General features: G+C 32.4%; 1 protein-coding gene across 1 annotated transcript in view; it reads left to right on the forward strand.

Moving 5' to 3' along the window:
• Positions 1–2,923: 2,923 nt before the first annotated feature.
• LOC115891589 (isocitrate dehydrogenase [NADP], mitochondrial-like) overlaps positions 2,924–22,973 on the forward strand; it is a 28,878-nt gene continuing 8,828 nt past the window's right edge. Inside the window, exon 1 of the mRNA XM_030912089.1 lies at positions 2,924–3,161. Coding sequence (XP_030767949.1) covers positions 3,068–3,161 — 94 coding nt within the window. The 5' untranslated portion in view covers positions 2,924–3,067. The remainder of the gene's footprint in view (positions 3,162–22,973) is intronic.

A 22,973-nucleotide genomic window follows, 5' to 3' on the forward strand; every position in this document is an offset into this window, starting at 1 on the left:
TCAGTTTAAACGTTAATGGTTAATATGAAAAAAATGGCGTTAGCGGGTTTAGGTCCAGGAAGTAAAAAAGCATTTATTTAAAAAATTGCCGACGTTTGCGTTTTTTTCGTCTTTTCTAAGGCTATTTTCAGCTAAAAGGTTCTCTTGTCAAGCGCAAACATGACCGGAAACAGTGGGAACAATGGCTGAAAAAGAAACATAATTAAAAAGAAACCTATCCAATGGTCCTCCATTGTGCCATTCCCAATTAGCATTTTTGTACACATTTTAGATAATGTTTCTAATAATTGTGCCTGTTTCTTGACACAAATTACATATTAATTTTTATTATATTATATACAATAATATGCCCCAAATAGGAAACATTTTTTCCAATGTGGTGGCACTAGCCGTTTCCTGAAATGTTTCGATGCGGAATCAAAACTTTTAGAGGAAATGTTTCGAAACATTTTCTGCAGTTTGTGTCCAAGATGTTCCCGTTTTCAGCAGCCCCTGTTTCTAAATGCGAAGAAACAAAATACTAAACTAAAATAGCCTATATCTGTGTGTGGATTTTAAAATAAAAACAACCATCAACAATGTCGATCTCCGCCATAATTTCTTTGTGTTAATATCTTTGTTCTTAGGTTTTCTCGCCAAAAAATGTATTGCAAAAGCAAATTCATTGTTTAACTTAATAATGTACTTTTATATTTTTAATGTCCCTTCTATATATCATAATTTGTTGCTACAGAATATTTTTGTTTGAAATATAGGTTTTTATTTTTATTTGTATATCACGGTTCTGAAAATAAAAATATATAAATCAATGTAAGTAGAACGCGTTATGAGTTTAAAAGCTCAACAGCCGATAAAAAACATATATTTTTAGTTTAAAACGCTATCACTAGCCAACATGGCGGAATTTTATTTCATCATTTAATAAAAATGTCATGGAGTCGGACACAAATCATCTACATTATATCATATTTGTATCTAAAAAGAAGTATCTAAAAAAATTAAAACATTTTTATTTACTTATTTAATGAAAGCTGTTTTACAGATCTAAATTACACATTAACATGTGTTTTAATGATAATACCACAAACTAAATAGGTTAGTCTGTGATAATATAAGGATAATGCGAAGTATCATTGGGAATCGAAGATGTAGATATCTTTTTCATTCCTGAGATAAAATATATAATAATTATCTTATAATTCTATAATATATCTATCTCTGTAATATAATAAATCAATAAAAACTTTCAAAAAATTTTAATACAATAATTTCAATTATAAGAAAACCGATTTTACTTAAATTCTATCATCAAATTTAACAAGCAACGGCGGGTACAGAGGGGTTCCAATGGGGCCCGGCCCCTTCTAAAATCTGTTAATTGGGTTAAATATTATGCTTTTGTGTTAAAAATGGCGACCTAAAAAGCATATTCTACATTACTTTTTAACCCCACCCCCTAAAATAAATTCCTGTATCCGCCCCTCCTAACAAGATTAATAGAAATTATCCTTGTGATAGTGAAAATATGAAATGTAAATTGGATGCATAATTTGCTAAAGCATGATTCGCTTTTTTTAATTAATTAGAATATAATTAGACTAACAAAAAAATAAATATTAGCAAATTGAAATGAACGATTTCTCTAAAAAGGAGAAATGAAGCAGTTTTCTGTTACAGTCCCAACGCAGCCCAAAATTGCTAAGAATGGGTTAAGAATAGCTTAGAATAGCTAAGAATAGCCTTTGTCTGTTCTTCTAGTATGTTTCATCATCATTTATAGATTTACATTGTTTTAGAACACATATCTTCTTCGTTTTGTTTTCTACCTATTTTACTTATTCTCGCTCAGTGTTTATGTTTTTTTAATGTTTACATACCATACTTGGATTGCTAAAGATTTTATTATTGTTAGAAATAAATACGGCCTCTTTAAATCTGCGCTTTTTCCAATGGGGTTCTTTGTGGACAAACCGAGTGCTTTGCCCACACATGATCTGCAATGCCTGACTTCATTGTTTCGCCTCTTTGCGTATACTTTTAATGTTCGTCAAGTAGTACATGTAGAGGACGTTTTGTTTCTCTAATATACGACTCACCGCACTCGTAAGGTACACCTGCTAGATGCACTCTTTTTCTTGGTTTGATGATTCTGTTTTTTTTTTGTTTTGACAGTAGTCCTATACTTAAAAGCAGTTTTAATTTTGTACTGCTTGGCTATTCGCCTGATCTCCGATGTTCCTTTCACATATAGAATCGTAAGTATAACGAAAATCTAGGAATCTACTTTTGTAAGTATAAATATATGTAAGTCAGTATATGTAAACTGCAATATTTTCGGCCACCGACTGCCAATGACTGCGAAGAATACTGCCTATAACTGCCATGTAATTTTAGTAAGCGACTGCCGTAAGTCTGTCAATGACTGCTAAGAAAATGTACAGGTAATTCCAATAGTGAAACACCCCTCCATTTATGCCAATTGCCTCCCGCTAGGTCAGCGGCTACAAACGCCCTTATTTGAATAGGTACCTAAAATTTTTATCAATAAATATAAATACATATTATGTTTGTTTAATCGCCATATTATTGCAAATAAACAACCTTTGAAACGATATATTTTTTAACAGATGGGTGTCCAAACTCTATATTTTCCAGGGATCAAGGGTTATCTGTCTTTAAGTTTACATCGCCATCTCAACATACCTACACTCGTATATTATTTATTCTCCTAAAAATGTCACCCAACAGTTACTGTCACTTTAATGATTTTGACACTGACAAAAAATAACATAAATTATAGACATAGAAAAAAAGTTTTACTTAATTTTGTTCTGTTCCTTTTTAAACTACTTCCAGATTGGCCGAGTATACGTTTAGAAACCTGCATGTACACGAAATCCAAACGAAACGAAAGAGAGAGTGCGCAAAACCGGCTCGCGCTACAGAAACAGAGTGACGGCCGCCGACGTCGAATGCACCGGTTGTTGATAAAAATACGGTTCGAACGACAGGCAACCGCTCCTCCGCAACACATTTACGGTTTTGTTAGGTTAGGAAACACAAAACTATGGCCGGCACTTTAGCGAAATTGTTTAGAAACGCCTCGGGACAGGTACCGTTGAGCAGAAATGGAGTATTATCTGCCGCAGGAGACAGAACATGTAAGTACTGTCATAATAGTTTTGAAGTTTCGTCGAGTTCGTGACCAAACGCCGTTTGTTTACGTACTTGAATTGCACCGGATATTTTCTGAAATGTTTTGGTGCCACCGTGCCAACGAGTTCAAAGGTTTAGAGTTTTGGTTGAAGTAGTCTTTTTAGATCACAGATTTATTGGCAAAAATACAACTTTGTTTTATGAAAGGCGCCGTTATCAGTCATCAAATACTTTCGATAACTGTATCTATGGACATTACTGGGATATGTATTTGTTTTTAAATATATTTTTACTAAAAAATAGGCGATAATATAAACATAAATCATAAATCGTAAATTTTTGGTTTATACAATTTAATAAATGTTTTTATGTAAAAATTGTGTGATTGAATTGGTACTTTGGTTATTCTCTCGTTATTTATCTGTTATTGTACTGTTTTATAATATCCAAATTGTTTAATGTAGATTAAATGTAAATTTTATACCGGGTGCGTCTCAGAAGTGGCTCACATCTATACCTTTTTTATTTTTTCAGATAAAAAAAAAACGAGATTTGGTATGTTAGTATATGACATAAATTAGGATTGATTGACATATTCAATTATTTTCGGTCACTTCCTTTTTCACCGGAAATGACTACAACTTTTGATTTTTTAAATGGCACACTCGGTATTTTTTTACTTTATTCGATAGAAAATGACACTCTGAATAGAATGATATATGTATCATATGTCAAATTTTGACATTCTTGCTTAAAAAAGTTGTATTATAAATTTAAATCTAGAGTGCCATGGCTGTGTTAAAAATACTAATTTTTTAATCAAGAAACCTTGGGAAATACTAGATAGATATCTCAATTTTTTCAAATGGAACGTGGGTGACCGGGTGACCCTCGTGAAACAGGAAGCGACGGAAAACAACTGAATACGTCAATCAATCCTAATTTAGGTATGTCATATAATAACAAACCTAATCTCGTTTTTTTTATTTAGAAAAATAAAAAACTTATAGGGGTGAGCCACTTTTGAGACGCACCCGGTATACCTACATAAAATAATTGCATATAATAAAAAAATTATATAAAGTACTTGCGCTAACCAGTTTGTGTAACCACAAGCAAATTTTGCACCATTCATTATATTGTATTTTTGTAATTGATTTTTATAATTACTTAAATAAAACAAATTTAATAAAAATAAACACATATGCACTAACTTATTAAAATAATATAAAGCAAACAAAAATATCAGAGTTTAAAAATTTAAAATAAAAAATATATATGTTTAGCCAAACAAATCTTTGTAGAGCGATGTAGGGGTTCAAGTACGTATTTTCTATTTTGACCTGCTGCTTTTATAAAATTCTATGAAATGCAGTTTAGGGTGGTTTTTGGATAACAGATGTTTACGCAAGCCTTGTTAGTTTAGACGCAGGTTAAAATAAAGTGTAAAATTTTAGGAAATGGTCCTATCCTAGACGTGAAAACCGAGAAAAAGTATTTAACCTGTGTGTTATTTTTTTTCTGAAAAGGATTTTCTAGAAACAGGTGTTTAAACATAATTTTAAACTTGAATATTTCCTGTATCATGGATGTTTATATTTGTGGGTTCATTGATTACAGATGTCAATAAACTTTAGTATTTTTACAAGAAAATCCGGTTTATGTAGGTATCTTATTTCTATTTTTAAATCTACTTATAGCAAACTAATATTACAACTTTTCTAATTAAAACTTTGGGTTTTAAGATTAATCTTTCGATTCGTTAGAAGTCCAAAGTTTGCCGGCAAAACTCGCTCGTAAACAAGAACCCGATAATGAATTCGTTTTCGGCGGTTCTTTGACCTTTTCTGCATAAAGTGCATCGTATTCGCGGTCAAAAACATCGAGCAGTGGCGTAGGAGTTGCGTTCTCATTTCGTATTTCTAGCAATTCTCTCTTCAAAGGATATCGAATTATATATTATATTTCTCTTACATGTGCGAATTTCTGTATTCTGATGTGTTTTAGAATATAAATGAGTAGATTTGAATGTATATTTTTTTCAAAATACTCATAAAAGAAATAACGTTAAATAACAGTAAAGAATAAAAGTTATTTATTGTTATCATACGACCGCTGAACTGATCCCACATCGTTCAGCAATTAAAATCTATATTAAAAAATGATTATTGTTGTTGAGAAAAGGTTTATTCCAAATCAAACACTTAATTTTAGCAGATGCACAGAATAATAAAACAACTGATCTAGAATTCTAGGATTAGTTACGATTTCTATTTTTCTCCTGAACTTCTAAAGATCTCTAATACATTACATACATACATTTACGAATGCATCTTTATTTTAGTATACAATAATGTGTATACATTCTTTTAATTACCGTGAACATATCGTTCACGATGATGAAAAAAAATGGTTAAGTTTAAGGTCTTAATATGTATTAATCATCATGATTTCCTATTTCCCATTTAAATAACACGGGGAGTTTATTGCGTTCTAACAATTCGGCAGATTGAAAAATCAATACATAGTCTTGTAGGAAATTGAACGGTCTTCAAAAAAGGTCTGATATGATTTTTCGTTTAATGCACTCTTTTGAAAGTTATTAAAGGTTAAAGTTCAACTTGAAATCGTATATTATGATAACTTCCACAATTTTTTAGATTTTATCATGAAATAATGACTCAAAAACATAAAATATCCTATTTTTCGTATAGTTCATCAAGTGTTCTTTGGTAAAACATTGAAAATAATAATATAACAATAATATTATCGCTAATTACAATAATCAGGAATCACAAGAATCTGTATTGATATTTACAACACGCTGATTTGTTAGAAAGCAATAAAATTCAACAAAATTTCCGGTTTTATTCAAATGGGAAATAGAAAATCACGATGAGACACCTCTTAATATTAATATTAAGGGCTCAAACTTTACCAGAATTTTCTTTCATTATCATGGACGATATTTTGACAGTAAGTAAAAAAAATTTTTTTGGTGCACACTAGTATACAGTCCAAAACCAACTACCTGTACTGAAATACGAGGGTTGTCTTTTATATTTTGCATATAGAGGTAGAAAAAAAACAGTAGATAACTTTTAAACACTATTGTTTTGCGAAGTATTCTCCATGAAGAGAAATGCATTTTTGCATCCGTGGGAACCAATTCTGAAAGCGGTTATTTCACTCGCTTATCAGTACCTGCAAACGGTACCTTCAAATGCGGTTTATTCTTAACTTTTGGAAAAGTAAATAAATCGTTAGGATTTAGGTCGGAACTCTATGGAGGATGGTCCAACACTTCGATGTTTTCTTGCTTTAAAAACTCAATTGTTTATCGAGCTATATGGGATGGGAACTTGCATCGTCTTGGTGGAGGACCATGGCGTCGCTGAGTGTTGGTTTTTGGAAACTCAGCAATTACTTCCGGCAAACAAATAGATACATACCAATCAGCAGCAACAGTTCTTTGATGTTGCAGAAGAATTGTTGCTACACGACCCGATTTTCAGACAAATGCACCATCTTTTTGGGAACACTTCGAGAACGGATAACTCTTGTCGGTTTTGGTTCATCTCGGAACACTCCAACAGCTGATTGACGTTTATTTTTGGCTTCATAAGAGTAAATCCTGGATTCATCATCACTGACAATACTTTATATATTTTTTGAGATTAGTTGAGAAACTGGTGGGGGAAGAAAAAAGGGTTTTGAGTTTTTTTTAGTTGAGAAAATGGTGTAGACTTTTAGAGAAAGAGCTTTAGAGTGGCGAAATATTGTTATACAGGGTGTTTCAAAAAACATGTGCCATCTCTCGTGGATATTCCTCACGTAAAATTAAGGTTTATTTTTCATATCAACATTGGTCCGATTCTGCTTTGTTTGGTAGCTACAGGGTGTTAAAATCTTAATATTTTTGCGATGTATTATAATTTTCTTCCAAATAGTTTTAGTGATTCGAATGAAATTTTGAGGGTAAAAGTTACTATAAGTGCTTCATATTTTAATACTAAAAAAGTGGAGATAAATTCACCAGGGACGTGCATATAGGTTACTACTGGAATATTTAAAAAAAAGCATGTGCGTCACTGACTTTTTTCTTTTGATATAAAAATTATGCAGGCCGTTTAGTGCCAATTAAAAGCTATCTCTTGATATTTTGTGGAATTCGGCCTTCTTGATGAGATAAACGGTATTTTATTAATCACGTTTAATAAAATAAAAATAAAAATAAGATTATTAAATCATATATTTCACCTAATTTATTATTAAATATTATTACTATTAGTTATTATTACTATTAGTGTAACCTACAGCAATTTCAATATGATATGTGATAATTAAAAAAAACCTAATTTTAAAAAGTTTTAACATCCTGTAACTCAAAAGCTATGCATTTCCATATCCATGTTTATAGGAACTTTTTTTCATATTTTTTGATGAGGAATCAATGAGTAGGTACTTATTTAAAACTTTCACAAGTTAATGATATTAACTTGCGAAAATTATTATTTTTTTAAAGGATGTTTGGATCAAGACAAATTAATATAATTGCGTTTATCTCATCAAGGAGGCCGAAATCGATAAAATATCAAGAGACAACTTTTAATCGGCATTAAACTGCTTACACTATTTTACTAACAAGATAAAAAAAGGTCAGTGGCGTACATGCTTTTTTTACAATACCATTACATTACAATAAATCGAAAAAATATTAAGAGGTTCACCCTGTAGCTACGAAACAAAGCAGAATCGGACCTATGTTGATATGAAAAATAAATCTTATTTTTACGTGAGGAATCTCCCCACGAGAGATGGCACATGTCTTTGAAACACCCTGTATAGTTTTTAATTCAGTGAAATCTATTTTAGATAGGTAAGTTGTATTTCATAATTTTTTAAATGAATTTTCTTCAAGAAATAGCTATTTCAGTTTAATATTACATTTTGATCAAGTTTCTTAAATTTTGGAGATGATAGCACTTTTTGACGTAAATATTCAACTAGTTTAAAGCCAGTTTCAAACGAGATTTGATAATATGTAATTAGAGCTCTCATTGTAAGTTATTTTTGTCGAATTTAAAAAAATTGGCATAGTATACATACCTAGCATCGGACATCCAAAAATAAGTTAGATACGAACTATTAATAGTAGTTATTAAAAAGCCATCGAATCAAACTACATTATAAACGTAAGAATTGTAAATATTGTAAAAATTTTTAATAAATTATTTTTAAGGAAAAATGTCTTAGAAGCACTACTCAATTTTATTTTTGTAATAAATTAGCTACTGATGTATTTACGAGACTCTCAAATAAAAATTTTTAAATGTAAATATTTGTTTTTCATGTTGAATTAATTTCAAAACATTTTTTCATCATGTTTTTCATGTTGATATTCTGATATTTCCAGAAAGGAGATACAATTCTTCTTTTTATTGTAATTCCAGAGATCTGTTTAAAAGATATAGATAATATTTGGAAATACGGTTTTTTAGAAACATATTTATATACAGGGTGGTCCGAATTGTAATCGGAAAACTTCGGCAGTATATTCTACAGATAAAAATAAGCAAAATACTTTGTACAAAATAATGTCCCAAAATACTTTGTTTTGGATATGCACGGTGTAGAAGTTTCATCTTATTTATCTTTATGTTATTTCGTATTTTTCTAAATAATTTTGGAACCAACTTCCATATTTGAATGAAAATTTGTGTCTGGCTGCTTTTTTGACATTATAAATTCGATTTTGATACTAGTATGTCTTTTACTTATGACGAGTACTCTTGGTAAAAATCGCTACGAGTAAATAGTTCTCAAGATATTTGTAATCGAAATAGTGAATACATGTCATTATTCACAAAAATTAAACATGTTAACTAGATAGGTATTAAACTGAAATAATAAATTTGAAATGTTGTGCCAAAGGTTCGACAGAAACTGTTTTAACATATTTTTTTCTAGAAAAATTTATGATTAATTTAAAAAATAAAAAGTTCCCAAAATTATAATTTCAGTCAAATAACAATGTAGTCATCATGTTTATTTTTTGTCAAAAATTACATGTATTGATTATTTCGATTCCAAATATCTTGAGAACAGTGGCTCATAGCGATTTTTACCAAGAAACCTTTTTTGCGTAAAAAAATGACGAAAATGTATATTTTTTCACTCAGTAGTTTTATACAGGTACGGACAAAAAATGATGACTCTTCAAAACGTTTAAAAAACATGTAAGTGGCGCCCCCGACAAGTAGGAGCCATGTTGACATCGCAGTCAAATTTCTCATGTCAAAAACACCATTTTTCAGCCATTCAAAACACCATTCGTCGAAATACCGACTGTAGTTCAGAAATTATTTGGAAAAAACGGAAATATAGACCTCTACACTCTGATGTGTCCGAAACGAAGCATTTTAAGACACGAATTTATACAAACTCTTACTTATTTTTAACTGCAGAATATAGTGCCCGAATATAAGTTTTCCGAATACAATTCGGACCTCTGTATATTTTTATATAAAGAGGGCAATAAATAATTAAACTATATTAAGAATTTAAAAAGTTGCCATACGTTACATTCTGCAATTTATGCATGCAAATAATAAATCATACATAATCTCATGCTCCGTTGGTTTGTAGACTGCAGAAAATAAATCTAGTGGACAATCTATTACGGCGCTCATGAAAATTGTATTCTTTTCAGTTCCTTGTTTGGCAGTGAACCTGCTTGGCGAGAAAATAAAAGAGCAGAGACCGTCTAGACGGTAAATTGTTTTTAGAAAATGAAAATATAACAAAAATTCGTTACTAATACCACCGAATATTAACTAAAGTGAATGAATATTGCTTTCTCCTTCAATTTCTTGTATATCGATCAACCTAACGAGACGAAAAAAACTATAATAGAAATCGTCTAGATTGTAGACCTAGACCGTTAACTATATTTTTCGAAAATGAAAAAATAGTAAGAAGAAAATGGTACTTTTTAAATTGAAATACTCTCAGAAATATTATATTCATTTGTTTAATTTAAATAACTGTAGTTTATCTAGTGTATAAGTTTCTGTAGTTGTAATAATGCAGAGCTAAAAATCTAAGACAAAGCTTTGGAGATTGTAGATTGTATGGGAGGCGCGAAGTTATCAGCGCGACTTTATAGATCAATTGTGCCCCCCGTTCTTGAGTAATCGTTTCGCGTGCATCATACAGTCTCAGGGCTTTGACAAACGCCATTATCTGGGACCATTTTATAGAGGTTAGTTTTCTATCTTCAATATCAACTAGAAGCTAGGGAGCCGCACTCCACTTTTGCTCCTTTGCTTCCGCGCATGCGCATGAGTTATACAAAATCGCTCGGGTATTTCGCGTGCTATAAATACAAAAAAACTCACACCAAAGGCAATCGAAATACGCCTACGGCGATTGTTTCCAAGGTTCTTTGATTGCAAATTAATAGTTTTAACTCAGTCTTGGCACTCTAGATTGAAATTTAAAATGCTATTTTTATTTAATTGGAAATGTCTAAAATTGACGTATGGTATGTCATTCTATTCAGAATGTCATTTTCTATCAAATAGTAAAAGTAAAAAAGTACTTAGGATACAATCTAAAAATCCAAAGTTGTAGTCATTTCCGGTGAAACAGGAAGCGACCGAAGGTAATTGAATACGTCAATCAATCCCGATTTATGTCATATACTAACAAACCAAATTTCGTTGTATTATCTGAAAAAATAAAAAAGTAAAAAAGGAAAGCCCCTTTTGAGAAACACCTGGTAGAATCGGCTGAAAATGAATACAGGTCTTAAAAATACACTATAACGAATAATCTACCAAAAGACCCCTGTGATCCTCTGCCCTCCGCCTGCTAAATATTGATGCTTCAACGACAAAAGTTCTTAAACTGTTACTTGCACTGTAGTTTTCTCAACTTTGCATCAATTTTGTTTTGCTACAGAGTTTCTTTTTTTGTTTTTTTTTGCAAGCATCAGCCAATACAATAAAAGCAGCTGCCGCAATTTTCACCTTATCATCCATATTTATTTTTTCAACTCACATTAAGCCGGGCACTCGAAAAAACAGCGATTGCCTAAACGCATCCTAGATCTATAGAGTAAACTGGTTGTCGCATTCTTCCCCGCACCTCAGTCCTCGGGACTGATGCGATGGGCTGTGCCGTCGTTTACGACCTGCTGCTACGAGTACATAGTGCTAATTATATATGTTCGCGAACGTTTTGTTCGCTTAGCTTGGACGCGGCTTTACTTAAATCAAGGAAAATGTTTGATTTTTCTCGTAAGTCCTGAGAAATTTCTTCAAGTGTCTTCGAACGTTGCAGGATATCCATTTCAGTTACGGATGGAGCCTTCCGTGTGATTGAGTTTTGCTTTAAGTTAGTTTCCATTTTGGAAGCAGAACGGTTCTAGTCCAGGCATATTTTTAGGGGTCATATTTCGACCCCAGGAAGCACCTCTTTGACGTTTTTTCCGCGAAAAAAAATTGAAAATTTGGAATTTTTTGAAAATTTTTTAGTTAAAAAACATATCTTTTGTAACATAGTAAGTAGTAGATGAAATTTACACGAAAGAAACCCCAGAAAAGATCCAGATTCAGCGGTTCTCAAAATTTAAGCGAAAAATCATTTTTTTTGGAAATTTTCAAAGTAAAATATCTCGGTTATTTTGGAGTTATTTGAAAAACAGTAAAGAGAAAATATGTTTCTTTTATCGAGATCTTCCAGCCCTGAAAATATTTGTACCTACTTATTTAAGACTGTATATTACCTATCACATAATATGTAATGCATAGATAAAGGTAACAAGTTGAGATTGGAATGTTCGGTTTGCCGCCCAAAACTTATAATTGTTTTGGGGTGCATACGTTGTACGGGATCTGGCGCTGCTATAGCTGTTGCTAAGAACAACCGTAAACAAGAACAGAAATAATTTTCTCTTGTCAAAGTCAGAATCTTCAAAGATTATAAAATCTTTCAAAATTTAAACTGCCCTCATTGAAAAAATACCGAAAAATGTTTAAAGCGTCTATTTTCAAAGTAATTATTGCTATCTTGTGAGTTTAACTTACGTTTTATTATACGATCAAACGAACTTACCTGAAGTGAAGTTCGATCGTAATTATATGAGGCGTCCAGTCCGAATGTATTATCTTGATTTTTCTATACGTAGTACCGTCCCTGCGTGCACAATTTTAAAGCTATAAGCTAAATTCCCTCCCGCTACCAGTGTAGGTGGCCGCGCCGGCCCTGGCGCGGCGGTCGGTATTCATTTTTCAAAGATATATTCATTAATTCAAGCGACCATGGGGCAAAACGGGAGGGGTGGGAAGATAATACATTCTGGACAACACCTCATATAATTACGATCGAACTTCACTTCAGGTAAGTTCGTTTGATCGTATAATTATATTCGCGTCCAGTCCGAATGTATTATCTTGATTTTTTCTATACGTAGATGTTTAAAGAACTGATGGTTGCAAATTAATGAATGTGGTGCAGAAAACATTTTTTTTTTTTTTTTTGAGACAAAATAGCTGAAATTATAAATATGTTTATTGAATGCAACCAAGATGAAACCAATTTAACGGCCATCAATACATGGATTTATTAAATTGTGACAATTTTACCTATACATATATGCATACCAAGCAGAGACAGAAACCCATAAGATGGCACTTTCCATAAAGGATTCTGCCAAAATTGTTCAATTATACTTTATAAACCAGTTAACTCATCGTGTCGATAGAAATCCCTGTCTCAATGTAGAACTGCGTGGATAACTCGACTATAGTGAGGTTTAACCGATATATATATATATATATATATATATATATATATATATATATATTTTTAAGGTGTTTATAACCCATTGCTTAATATTTAAAAGGCCTTACTTTTTAAGCCTTTAGTAAGAAATTAAGATTCTCAATAATTTATTTTCCAAAATGCTTTAATTACGTCGATGAATTAAACCAGAGTCATCATATATATTAGGTTTCGATCCATACATTGGTATAGATATTGTGGACATTGATATAAAGTAGACACAGATATTGATCTGTGTCAATTTTATACCAGAAGTTTTATTATTATTTGTATTATTTTTTTTTGTTGATAATTTTCAGTAACTATGATATGCATATATAATTATATACTGACTAAAAACAAACTGACATCTGTCTCTGATATCTAAGGTTAAACGTGAAACCAATATATGATTTATTATTTTTCATAGCAGTTCACGGCAAGAATTATATAATCTATTTATATACGTAAAACTGCAAGAAAACTATTTGTGCTTTATGATTTAATTGATATGTCTATTCTTTCCGAAATTTCTAGATAAGAAAGTAGAACTGTTAGGGAACATTTATGGTAAAATTTTAATGCAGTAAACCTTAGACACATCATATCTTACAAAAGCCTCTTTCAACGAGAAACCATCCAGATATATTTAAGAAAAAATTCAAAGTCTGCGAAAGTTTACATTAATGTTATTATAATCATCTCTTTCGAAAGTGTATTGTAGAGGAGAAAATATATATTATATACTGTAAGCTGTAAGAAAAAAACTAACTTTTGTTTCGATAATTTGCACAAAGTCTGTCACTTTGTCAAAATGTATAAAAGTATTGGCCAAAACACAACACTGCTTTTATAGACCGAAATGGGTAAATATAAACTCTAAATGTAGATGGTGAGTATTCCAACATATGAAAGTCAAAGATTTACATAAACAAATTAGCATTTAACAGCCGTTATCATAAGGACCTCCTTTTGAAATGAGACACAGTTACGTGTTCTTAAGATTTAGAATAAAACTTACATTTCCATAAGAATAGCTTTAGCCAAAATAGAGAAATTTCTTTAGCCAAAATAGAGAAAAATAGGAGACGTTTTTTTTTTTTTTTATATATATACACACACACACTACATATTAGCTATGAAAATCTGGGATATTAGCTATTTTATTATTATATACATATTTGAGTTATTATATTATTAGCTGGTCAGCTAAGTTGATTACTTTTAATGACTTGGAGGTCGACGTTAAGTTGGTTGTCTATTTTATGGTAGGAGGCTGGCAAGGCAGCAAACTGGAGGGTACCTAATGAATTGGCCGCTCGTGCCTCATATATCACCCCCCCCTCTTTTTCAAAGAAGGAAGGTAAAGACATTCGAATATCTGTCACAAATATCTGGATACATTCCGTTGTTTGTATCTTTTCCTCTAAGCAAGGTTCAAACGTAAATTTATCCAGAGGTCCTTCTTCCTCATGATTTTCATTTGAAAATCCTTCAGAGGGAAAAATAGTTGATACCTTTCGTACAAGATACCGTCAACCACATTAGGACTATGCGTCCGGTATCTATAACAACCGTCCATATTTGTTTCATGATATATTTATGAATATTTTTCTCTTCCTTTAAAAGAATATTAAGTCTACGACGACTATTGTTAAATTTTATAACCCAGATTTTTTTTTTCAAGAGTTTGATTTCGAAAATATGCTGGACTTCATCTTAACAATTATGACACAGGAGAGGATAGGCGACATGTCATGACTCCTTGGTAAATTAGGGAGCTAAAATATTTTCTCAGATATAAAAGTTGGACCTTGTTCTGTGCTGAAGCCAGATCATTGGCTAAGACTGAATTCGTCTCCCGAAGAAGAATGTATCATCATCGAAGAGTCGAATGTTCTGTTGTCTCTTTGGATTGCCCTTCCCCCAACAAACTGCACAAATCGCTAGATTTGGTTATTTTCCTCTTCCTAGTTGCTGACCTTGTGTTCGATCTGTTATGAGATAGTGACACTTAAAGAACGACTGTCCTGCTTTTTGAACGTCCAGCCTTATAAATATAATGTGTGGGGGAGTTTTCCTGTTGAAATATATCGTTTATTTTTTATTTTTTTGAGGGTCTAAAATTTTTAGATTTATCACTTGAAATTCTTTTGTGAAATCTACTTCTACGATAACGAGACCGAGAACGTCATTTATAAAGGAATCCCTTTCACACGGAGAAGGGCATTCACTAAAATTAAAAAAAATTGTATCATTGAGACAACAACACTTCGGTTATTATATTATCTCGATAGCGAGCTCTGGAATATCTTGAAAAAGGAATCCCTCTCACACGGAGTAGAGGATTATCTAAAAGTACTAACCTTTGTCTCGCTATGAAAAGAACACTGGGAGAAGAACAGTCCGTGTTTATACAATATTCCTCATCCCTTTGTTTTCTCCTTTCCTCTAATCCCCACATTTCGGGATGTACTTCTATTTATTTCCATCCAATATTCGTCTAAAATAAATATTCTAAAAGACTTACATGTAATACGTGTAATTAATTTTTCGATAAGGCTATCGATAACGTATAAAAGAAATCCCTCCCACACGGAGATGGGCATTCTCTAAAAGTACGAAATTTTGTCTCACTGGGAGATACAAATATTTAGCACCTAAATATATAAATAATATTCCCTTGAGAGTGAGATCTAAAATCTCATAAAAAAAGAAATCCATTCCAGAGATAGGCATTTTCTAAAAGTACAAAATTTTGTTTCATACCTTATTTCATTGCTGGGAGATAAAACACTTCGGCATTTATAGTACTCTGTTGATGAACGGCCTATATTAAGAGGCTGGGTCTTGAGGATGAACTTTAACGCTCTTGTAAATTAGAGCTTGTAGAAACTGAGCCACAATAGGCCCTCGCGGCCTCAGTGGAGGGTCCCCTATGGGACCCACTCTTAGTCAAATACAATACAATACAATACTCTGTTGATTGCGAGATCTAGAATCTCATATAATAGGAATCCCTTTCACGAAGAGAAGGGCATTCTCTGTAAGTACGAAACTTTGTCTCACGGAGAGGACAACAGTTCGATATATATATATGTTATTCTCATTTTTTCTTTTTGTCTAATTCCATTGTTTCCTCCTTGCCTCTAATTTCCATATTTCGAAATTTGCTTTTACTTTAATTATTTCCATTCATTATTTAATTTCCTAAAAATAAGTATTATAAGATACTCACCGGTAATACGTGTAATTAATATCTCGATAGGGGATATCAACAATGACTTATAAAGGAATCCCTCACACGGAGACGGCCATTCTCGAAAAATGAGAAATTTGACTCCCTGGGTGATACAACACTTCGGCACAACTTCGGTATTTATAATATTCTCTTGATAGAGATTTAGAACCTCATACAATAGGAATCCCCTCACGAGGAGAAGGGCATTCTCTATAAATAGGAAACTTTGCGTCACTGGGAAAACAACAGTTCGATATTTATAATATTATTTGATAGCCAGATTTCTAATCTCATATAATAGGAATCCCTTTCACGAGGAGAAGGGCATTCTCTAAATAGGAAACTTTGTCTCACTGGGAGCACAACAGTTCGATATATACGATATTCTTATTGCTTTCTCCATTTGTCTAATTCCATTGTCTCCTCCTTGCCTCTAATTTCTACATTTAGATATTTGCTTCCACTTCAATTATTTCCCTCCATTATTTAATTACCTGAAAATAAATATTATAAGATACTTACCTGTGATCCCTGTAATTTATCTCTCGATAGTGGGATATCAATATTGACTTATAAAAGGAATCTCTCTCATATGGCCATCCTCTAAAAGTACGAAATTTGACTCACTCGGAGATGCAACACTTTGGCATTTATAATATTCTCTTTGACTGCGAGATATAGAACCTTATATAAATGAGAATTCCTCTTACAAGGAGAAGGACATTCTTTACACGTACGAACTTTGTCTCACTGAGAGTACAACAGTCCGATATATATAATATTCTTATTGTTTTCTTCTTTTATCTAATTCTAATATTCCGTTATTTACGTCCACTTCGTTTTTCTCTAAAAATAAATATTATACAATACTTACATATTGTTCCTTGTGTTCTACCTAGCTGTAGAACACCGTGTATTACATAGTAATATCCAAAATGAGTAGAGAATAAACAAAATGGCTTCATCGATCTACGACGAAGAAATCGGAGAGCTACGATCCGCACTGCACCGTGCACGAAAGACGAATACCGACCGCCGCGCCAGGGCCGGCGCGGCCACCTACACTGGTAGCGGGAGGGAATTTAGCTTATAGCTTTAAAATTGTGCACGCAGGGACGGTACTACGTATAGAAAAATCAAGATAATACATTCGGACTGGACGCGAATATAATTTACTCAAACACGTGATAATTGTGAAAAAGTGGCATTAAAAACTTAAAAAGCTGTGTGAACTGTAAACTGCAAAAACTATCGTGGATCCTGGCATAACGTCGGTTTCCAATGTTTCATACGTATTTCATACATGTCCTTATTGTATAAAATAAAGGTTATTATATGAAACATATTGTATTTTATTTAAAAAATTAAAAGAAAATAATAATAAATTTGAGTAAATAATATTTCGCGACATAATTCCGGAAAAACAACTGAACCGCTCCGAAATTATCAAAAGCTTTGGAGAGCGACCATTGCGTGTTGTAAGAATAGTGCCAAATACCGTATGATCGAAAAAAAAACGGAGTCCAGTTGGCTATGAAATGAAGATCACTGTCATTTTATATGTAAAATTATATGGAAAATGTCATCGATGTTCATTTCCAAGCCAACTGGACTCCGTTTTTTTTTCGATCATACGGTAGTATTTACATTGTCCTTATGGGCACTTTCCAATCTAAACTTGTTTCCTGTATCTATGGTGTAATGTGAAAGGTTTGTTTATTATTGACTGTTGCTATGACAGCAGCTTTGCTGTGATTACCAATGTACCTATTCTCTGGTGATTACGACAATTTGTGTTCTCTCTGTAATAACCTATTTACCGCAAGGGTAGATCATCTGTTTTTGTCACTTTTACAAAGTGGTCGTAAACATATCCAAATTCAATTCATATTTAATTTTATGCTTGTATTTAAAATAATTGTACGTATTCTATTATAGTTTATAATATTTCTTGGCCAAATGCATTGTTGCAAGTGCAATTTTTCAAGTCGTTGGGTGACGATGAACCTGTTAGAGCCAAAATATGAAACGTAGATTATCGTCTAGACCGAAATCTGTTTTCCTAAAACGAGAAAATGACGATTACTACGAAGAAGAAGGACAAATAGTCGGCGAGTTGCTAAATCGAATATCGCGGAATCCTTGCTCGCATATGGCAGTTTCTTGAACTCATCCCCGAGCTTGTTTTATTGCCGAATCTCGGATACCTACGACCTCGTCTGGACTGGACAGATCGATGGGACGTTCACCCTCGCCAATTAAGTTGCTTCGTATAGGCTATTTAAAAATTTATTATTTCAGTGAGATTTCTTGTTTGACGTAAATTATTCATTGCTATGAAAGCATTAGATACTTTATTTAGAAGAAACTAAGAAGCAATAGTACAGGATCCGGCTGCAGCTCATCACATTTTTAATCAAAACCTAGTTTTTGCTTATATTTATCAATAGAAGAATACACTTTTAACATTGTCCCAATCAAAAAGTTGCCGCAAATAAGGGTTGCGACGCGCGACGATTCGAAATTTTTTCTACTACTTTATACTGGTCCGACAAAAATACGTCGGGTCTTTATACTGGTCCGACAAAAATACGTCTACTTTATACTGGTCCGACAAAAATACTCCTATAATTAAAAAATTAGGAATTTTGGATAAGCGCAAACATAAACCAAAGAATACAAAATATTCTGTACTCTGTGCCTAAACCACCGCCTAAACTATGTACTAGGATGTATTTCTAAAGGGTGATTCAAAAAAATGTGGATAGATCGGGATAATTTTTTTAAATGGAACGTTTACCTGTATATTATTGCATTTTTTGCTTTGTATATTATTGCATTTTATATTATTATATGCCTGTATATTATTCCATTATTGCAAAACCCCCTGTATGTTATTGCATTTTTGGCCTTCTTTCTGATCACTTTACATAATCCCAAGATATTATTAAATAGTTTCAGAAATATTAATAAATAAATAAATACAATATTTTTTCAGTCCTTTTTTAAAATAATATTAAAAATACAAGAAATGTCCTGAAATCAAAACTATACTAGGTATTTATTGTAGTTGGTCTGTACTTACATTGCTATAAATATCGTAATCTTAAACCATACAGGGTGTTCAAAATTCTATGCCAAACTTTCTATAATATAAAATAGTTTTCTACGTTTTTAGCCGACCATACCAACAGGTATGGTAGGCTATTAAGATCGACAAAAAAAAGTTTTTTTAATTACTCTCAAAATGAGTTATTTGGGTCATAAATGACCCAAAATACAAAATATTTTCATGGTGTCTGTCTGTCCGTCTGTCCGTCTGTAACACGATAACTCAAAAATCGCTAAACCGATTTTAACCAAATTAGGCACAAAAATACTGTGGCACCCGAGAATCTGGCCATTAGTTTTTGTGTGATGGGCGTGGGGGTTGGTAAGGGGGTATGGGAGGGGGTTAAAAATTTGAAAAAATCGTAACTTCAAAATTACAGTAGCTAGCGAAACGCGGTTTTCAATTTAAGATTAGGAATAATATTTGCAACAAAATTTGTAATAACATCAAAATCAGTCAAAGTCGAGATGAAGAGAAAGTTGAGATATTCCGTGTTTCCGTAGTCCGTTTTTGAGAAAATCCGGGTGCAGAACTCCCATCGGATGCGACCCCAGGTAGCGGATAGGGGAAATAACCGCGGACCAAAATTGGAAAAATTCCTTTACTTTGAAACTAAAAGAACTGCCTACCAACTTTTTATTAACATATTTTAGTATGGGCGGCTATACGTGTCTCCCGGCGCCATTTTTTTTAAATACAACCTCAAAAAATGTTTATTTTTTAATTATCCATTTAACAAAGAAATAATAACTGAGTGTTCGCTGTTATTATTTCAAATAAATATGATATAAAAAGTTCCTTGTGGGTTTAAAATTATAGTTTTAATTTACTGCAAATAGTGTTTTCACGAAATTTACAAAAAAAATAATACCGGTTCAATATATAGGTTGGTCAATGATTGGTTTGTTTTGGTTAGGTACGCAAAAAAGGTCTCTTGGTAAAAGTCGGTACGAGCAACTATATACCGTGTGCATCTCGAAAGTGACTCACTTTTGTGTAAAATTATCAAAATTAGTTGAACAAAGAAATGTTGCAGAATACCAAGCTAAGCTTTATAACATTATGTGAGTCTTGCAGCAAGACCAAAACCAAGCTAGTTATGGCATTGACCTTGCATTTGCTCATCACTACTTTTTCAATTTATTGATTGTGTTTACAAGCCCTATTTGTTTCATGTTTCGTTTTCAGTAATCCATTTGATTAAAACTGGATTTTCTGAAAACCAGTTTTAATCATCTGCTGATGATGCTAACATGGTTAACCAGATGCGCGTCCAGTGCGCAAAAAAGGTCTCTTGGTAAAGTGTTTTGGTGTATTGTAATGTCCAGTAAAGTGTTTTGATGTATTGTGGTGAATTAGTGTTTTATTTTGCTGTTCATTGTCAGACTGATCATATAGTCAGGGTGGCGATTACCAGCCGGGCCCCAGTCTACGCGGGCCCCCTGTCTTTGGATCTACATGTAAAATAGTTCATTATTTTATTCTTAAATAGAAATGAAACAGAAAAAAGTGACGGTAATATTCTGAGGCTATGCTTTCTTTTGGATTAACAACATTTACATTTGCATTGCAATTTGGTTTGCATTGCACGACGGGTAGTTCGTTGATTTCAAATACCAGCAACAAATCAATTACTGTTCTCCATTCACGCATTTCAAATTCCAGATCTTTAAGCCTGGGCTACTCGAGAACTGAAACGAGCTGAAACGTTCTGAAAGGAGCTGTGCACGATAGACTGGTGCCTAAACATGTCAATTGTCAAGTTGAAAACATTGTCAAACTTGAAATAGTTAATCCCAAAGGATGTTTTAAGATGGATAAAGTGGATATTGTTTCTTCATATCTCCTTAATTTTTAAATCGGGAACCAAAAAAAGTGGTCAACCGTCAATCATTATTCTTAACCTCACTTAAATAGCTGGGAACTCCGAGTACTAATTTATAGGAAGGTGCTCGAGGGGAAAGGGGATATCGGCGCGGAATAGTTCTGAACTTTATGAGTCAATTGAATGGAGGGAGAGTATCGCGTTCTTGGACAGTTCAGAACTGCACAACTGCGTGAATGGAGGACAGTAAATAGAGAAAAAATGACCAAAAAGTAAGGCGAAAAAACACGCAAAAATTCGAGACGGGCCCCTCCTCATAATGCCATACGGGTCCCCCCGGCCCACTCCGACCTGTTTCTGTTTAACAACCCTCAACTGTAATATTCAGTAATCGGTAACATGTCCATACTATTACAAATTATCTGTAGTACTATGCTTCCTATAAATTGTTAATTATGTGATTAACTTTCCAAAAAAGCTCGGAGTAAGAATGCTGAAGTGTATAATGGTCTGTCGTTCTCAAGATATCGTTCGAGATTTTACTATTCCAGTATTAGTCTAGGCACAATCATTTAAATAATTTTTGTATTATGTCTAAATGCGTAAGTAAATTTACTATAATTAGCTGTAAACAATTTCTTATATTTCTTATCCACTATCTACAGTTTTTAATGTGGTACTAAGTTTAAATTGCGAAAGCATTCTTATTCATATTATTATCATCTCATATCAATATTCATAAAAGCGCTTCCGATTGATAGTCAAGAGTATTTTAGATATGAAATACGTGTTTTTGTATTAAAATTTATATGAGTAAAATTTATTTTAACCTATGTAACTGGTAGTAGAGTATTACAATTATTTTTAATTAGTTGGAAAATATCCCCCTCTGTTTGTTTTTATTACTAATTGTGTTTGGCATTTTTCTGACTTTTTTAAAATTAAACCCTTATAAATTATATTTATTTATTTTGATTTTTAATTACTTGAAGCAAATTTCTTATACATAATAGTATGCTCGATATTATACAATAATTACAAAATGATATTGTTCTGTTTTAGTGTACCTAATAATAAATAGTTATAGTAAAAATGTTATGTTAAAGTAAAAAATGTTAATTCTTGAATTGCTGTTATCAGTCTATTGACAGTAGTCAAGATTTAAACTAGTTTTTCTTATCCTAATGATTAAAAATATTACATTTTGAAATATTGAATGGATTTTGTACTTGATTTGGTTTGGAATCTAACAATACCGGGTGCGTCTCAAAAGTGGCTCACCCCCTATAACTTTTTTATTTTATCAGATAAAAAAATGAGATTTGGTATGTTAGTATGTGACATAAATTAGGATTGATTGACGTATTCAATTCTTTTCGGTCACTTCCTGTTTAACCGGAAATGACTACCACTTTCTATTTTTAAATGAGACCGACGGTATTTTTTTACTTTATTCGATAGAAAATGACATTCTGAATAGAATGACATATCATTCGTCAACTTTTGACATTTTGGCTTAATACAAAATTGAATTTTAAATTTCCATATAGAGTGCCATGGCTGTGTTAAAAACACTAATTTTTAATCAAGAAGCCTTGGAAAAATATATTTGATCGTCTAATGTTATTCGTGTCTTGTCCTGGCCGGTTAAAAGATGCCCTAATCGTATTTTTAATCATATCTCAATTTTTTCAAATGGAACGAGGGTAGCAGCTCATTAGCATATTTGGAAAAAGTATTTTTTTACGAATAATTTGGTGCTACACACTTTCGAGTTAAATTGTCGTTATGATCCGCATGTTACAATTTCA

The sequence above is a fragment of the Sitophilus oryzae genome, unplaced genomic scaffold (assembly GCF_002938485.1).
Source record: "Sitophilus oryzae breed Bouriz unplaced genomic scaffold, Soryzae_2.0 scaffold_1188_pilon_pilon, whole genome shotgun sequence".
Lineage (NCBI taxonomy): Eukaryota > Metazoa > Arthropoda > Insecta > Coleoptera > Curculionidae > Sitophilus > Sitophilus oryzae.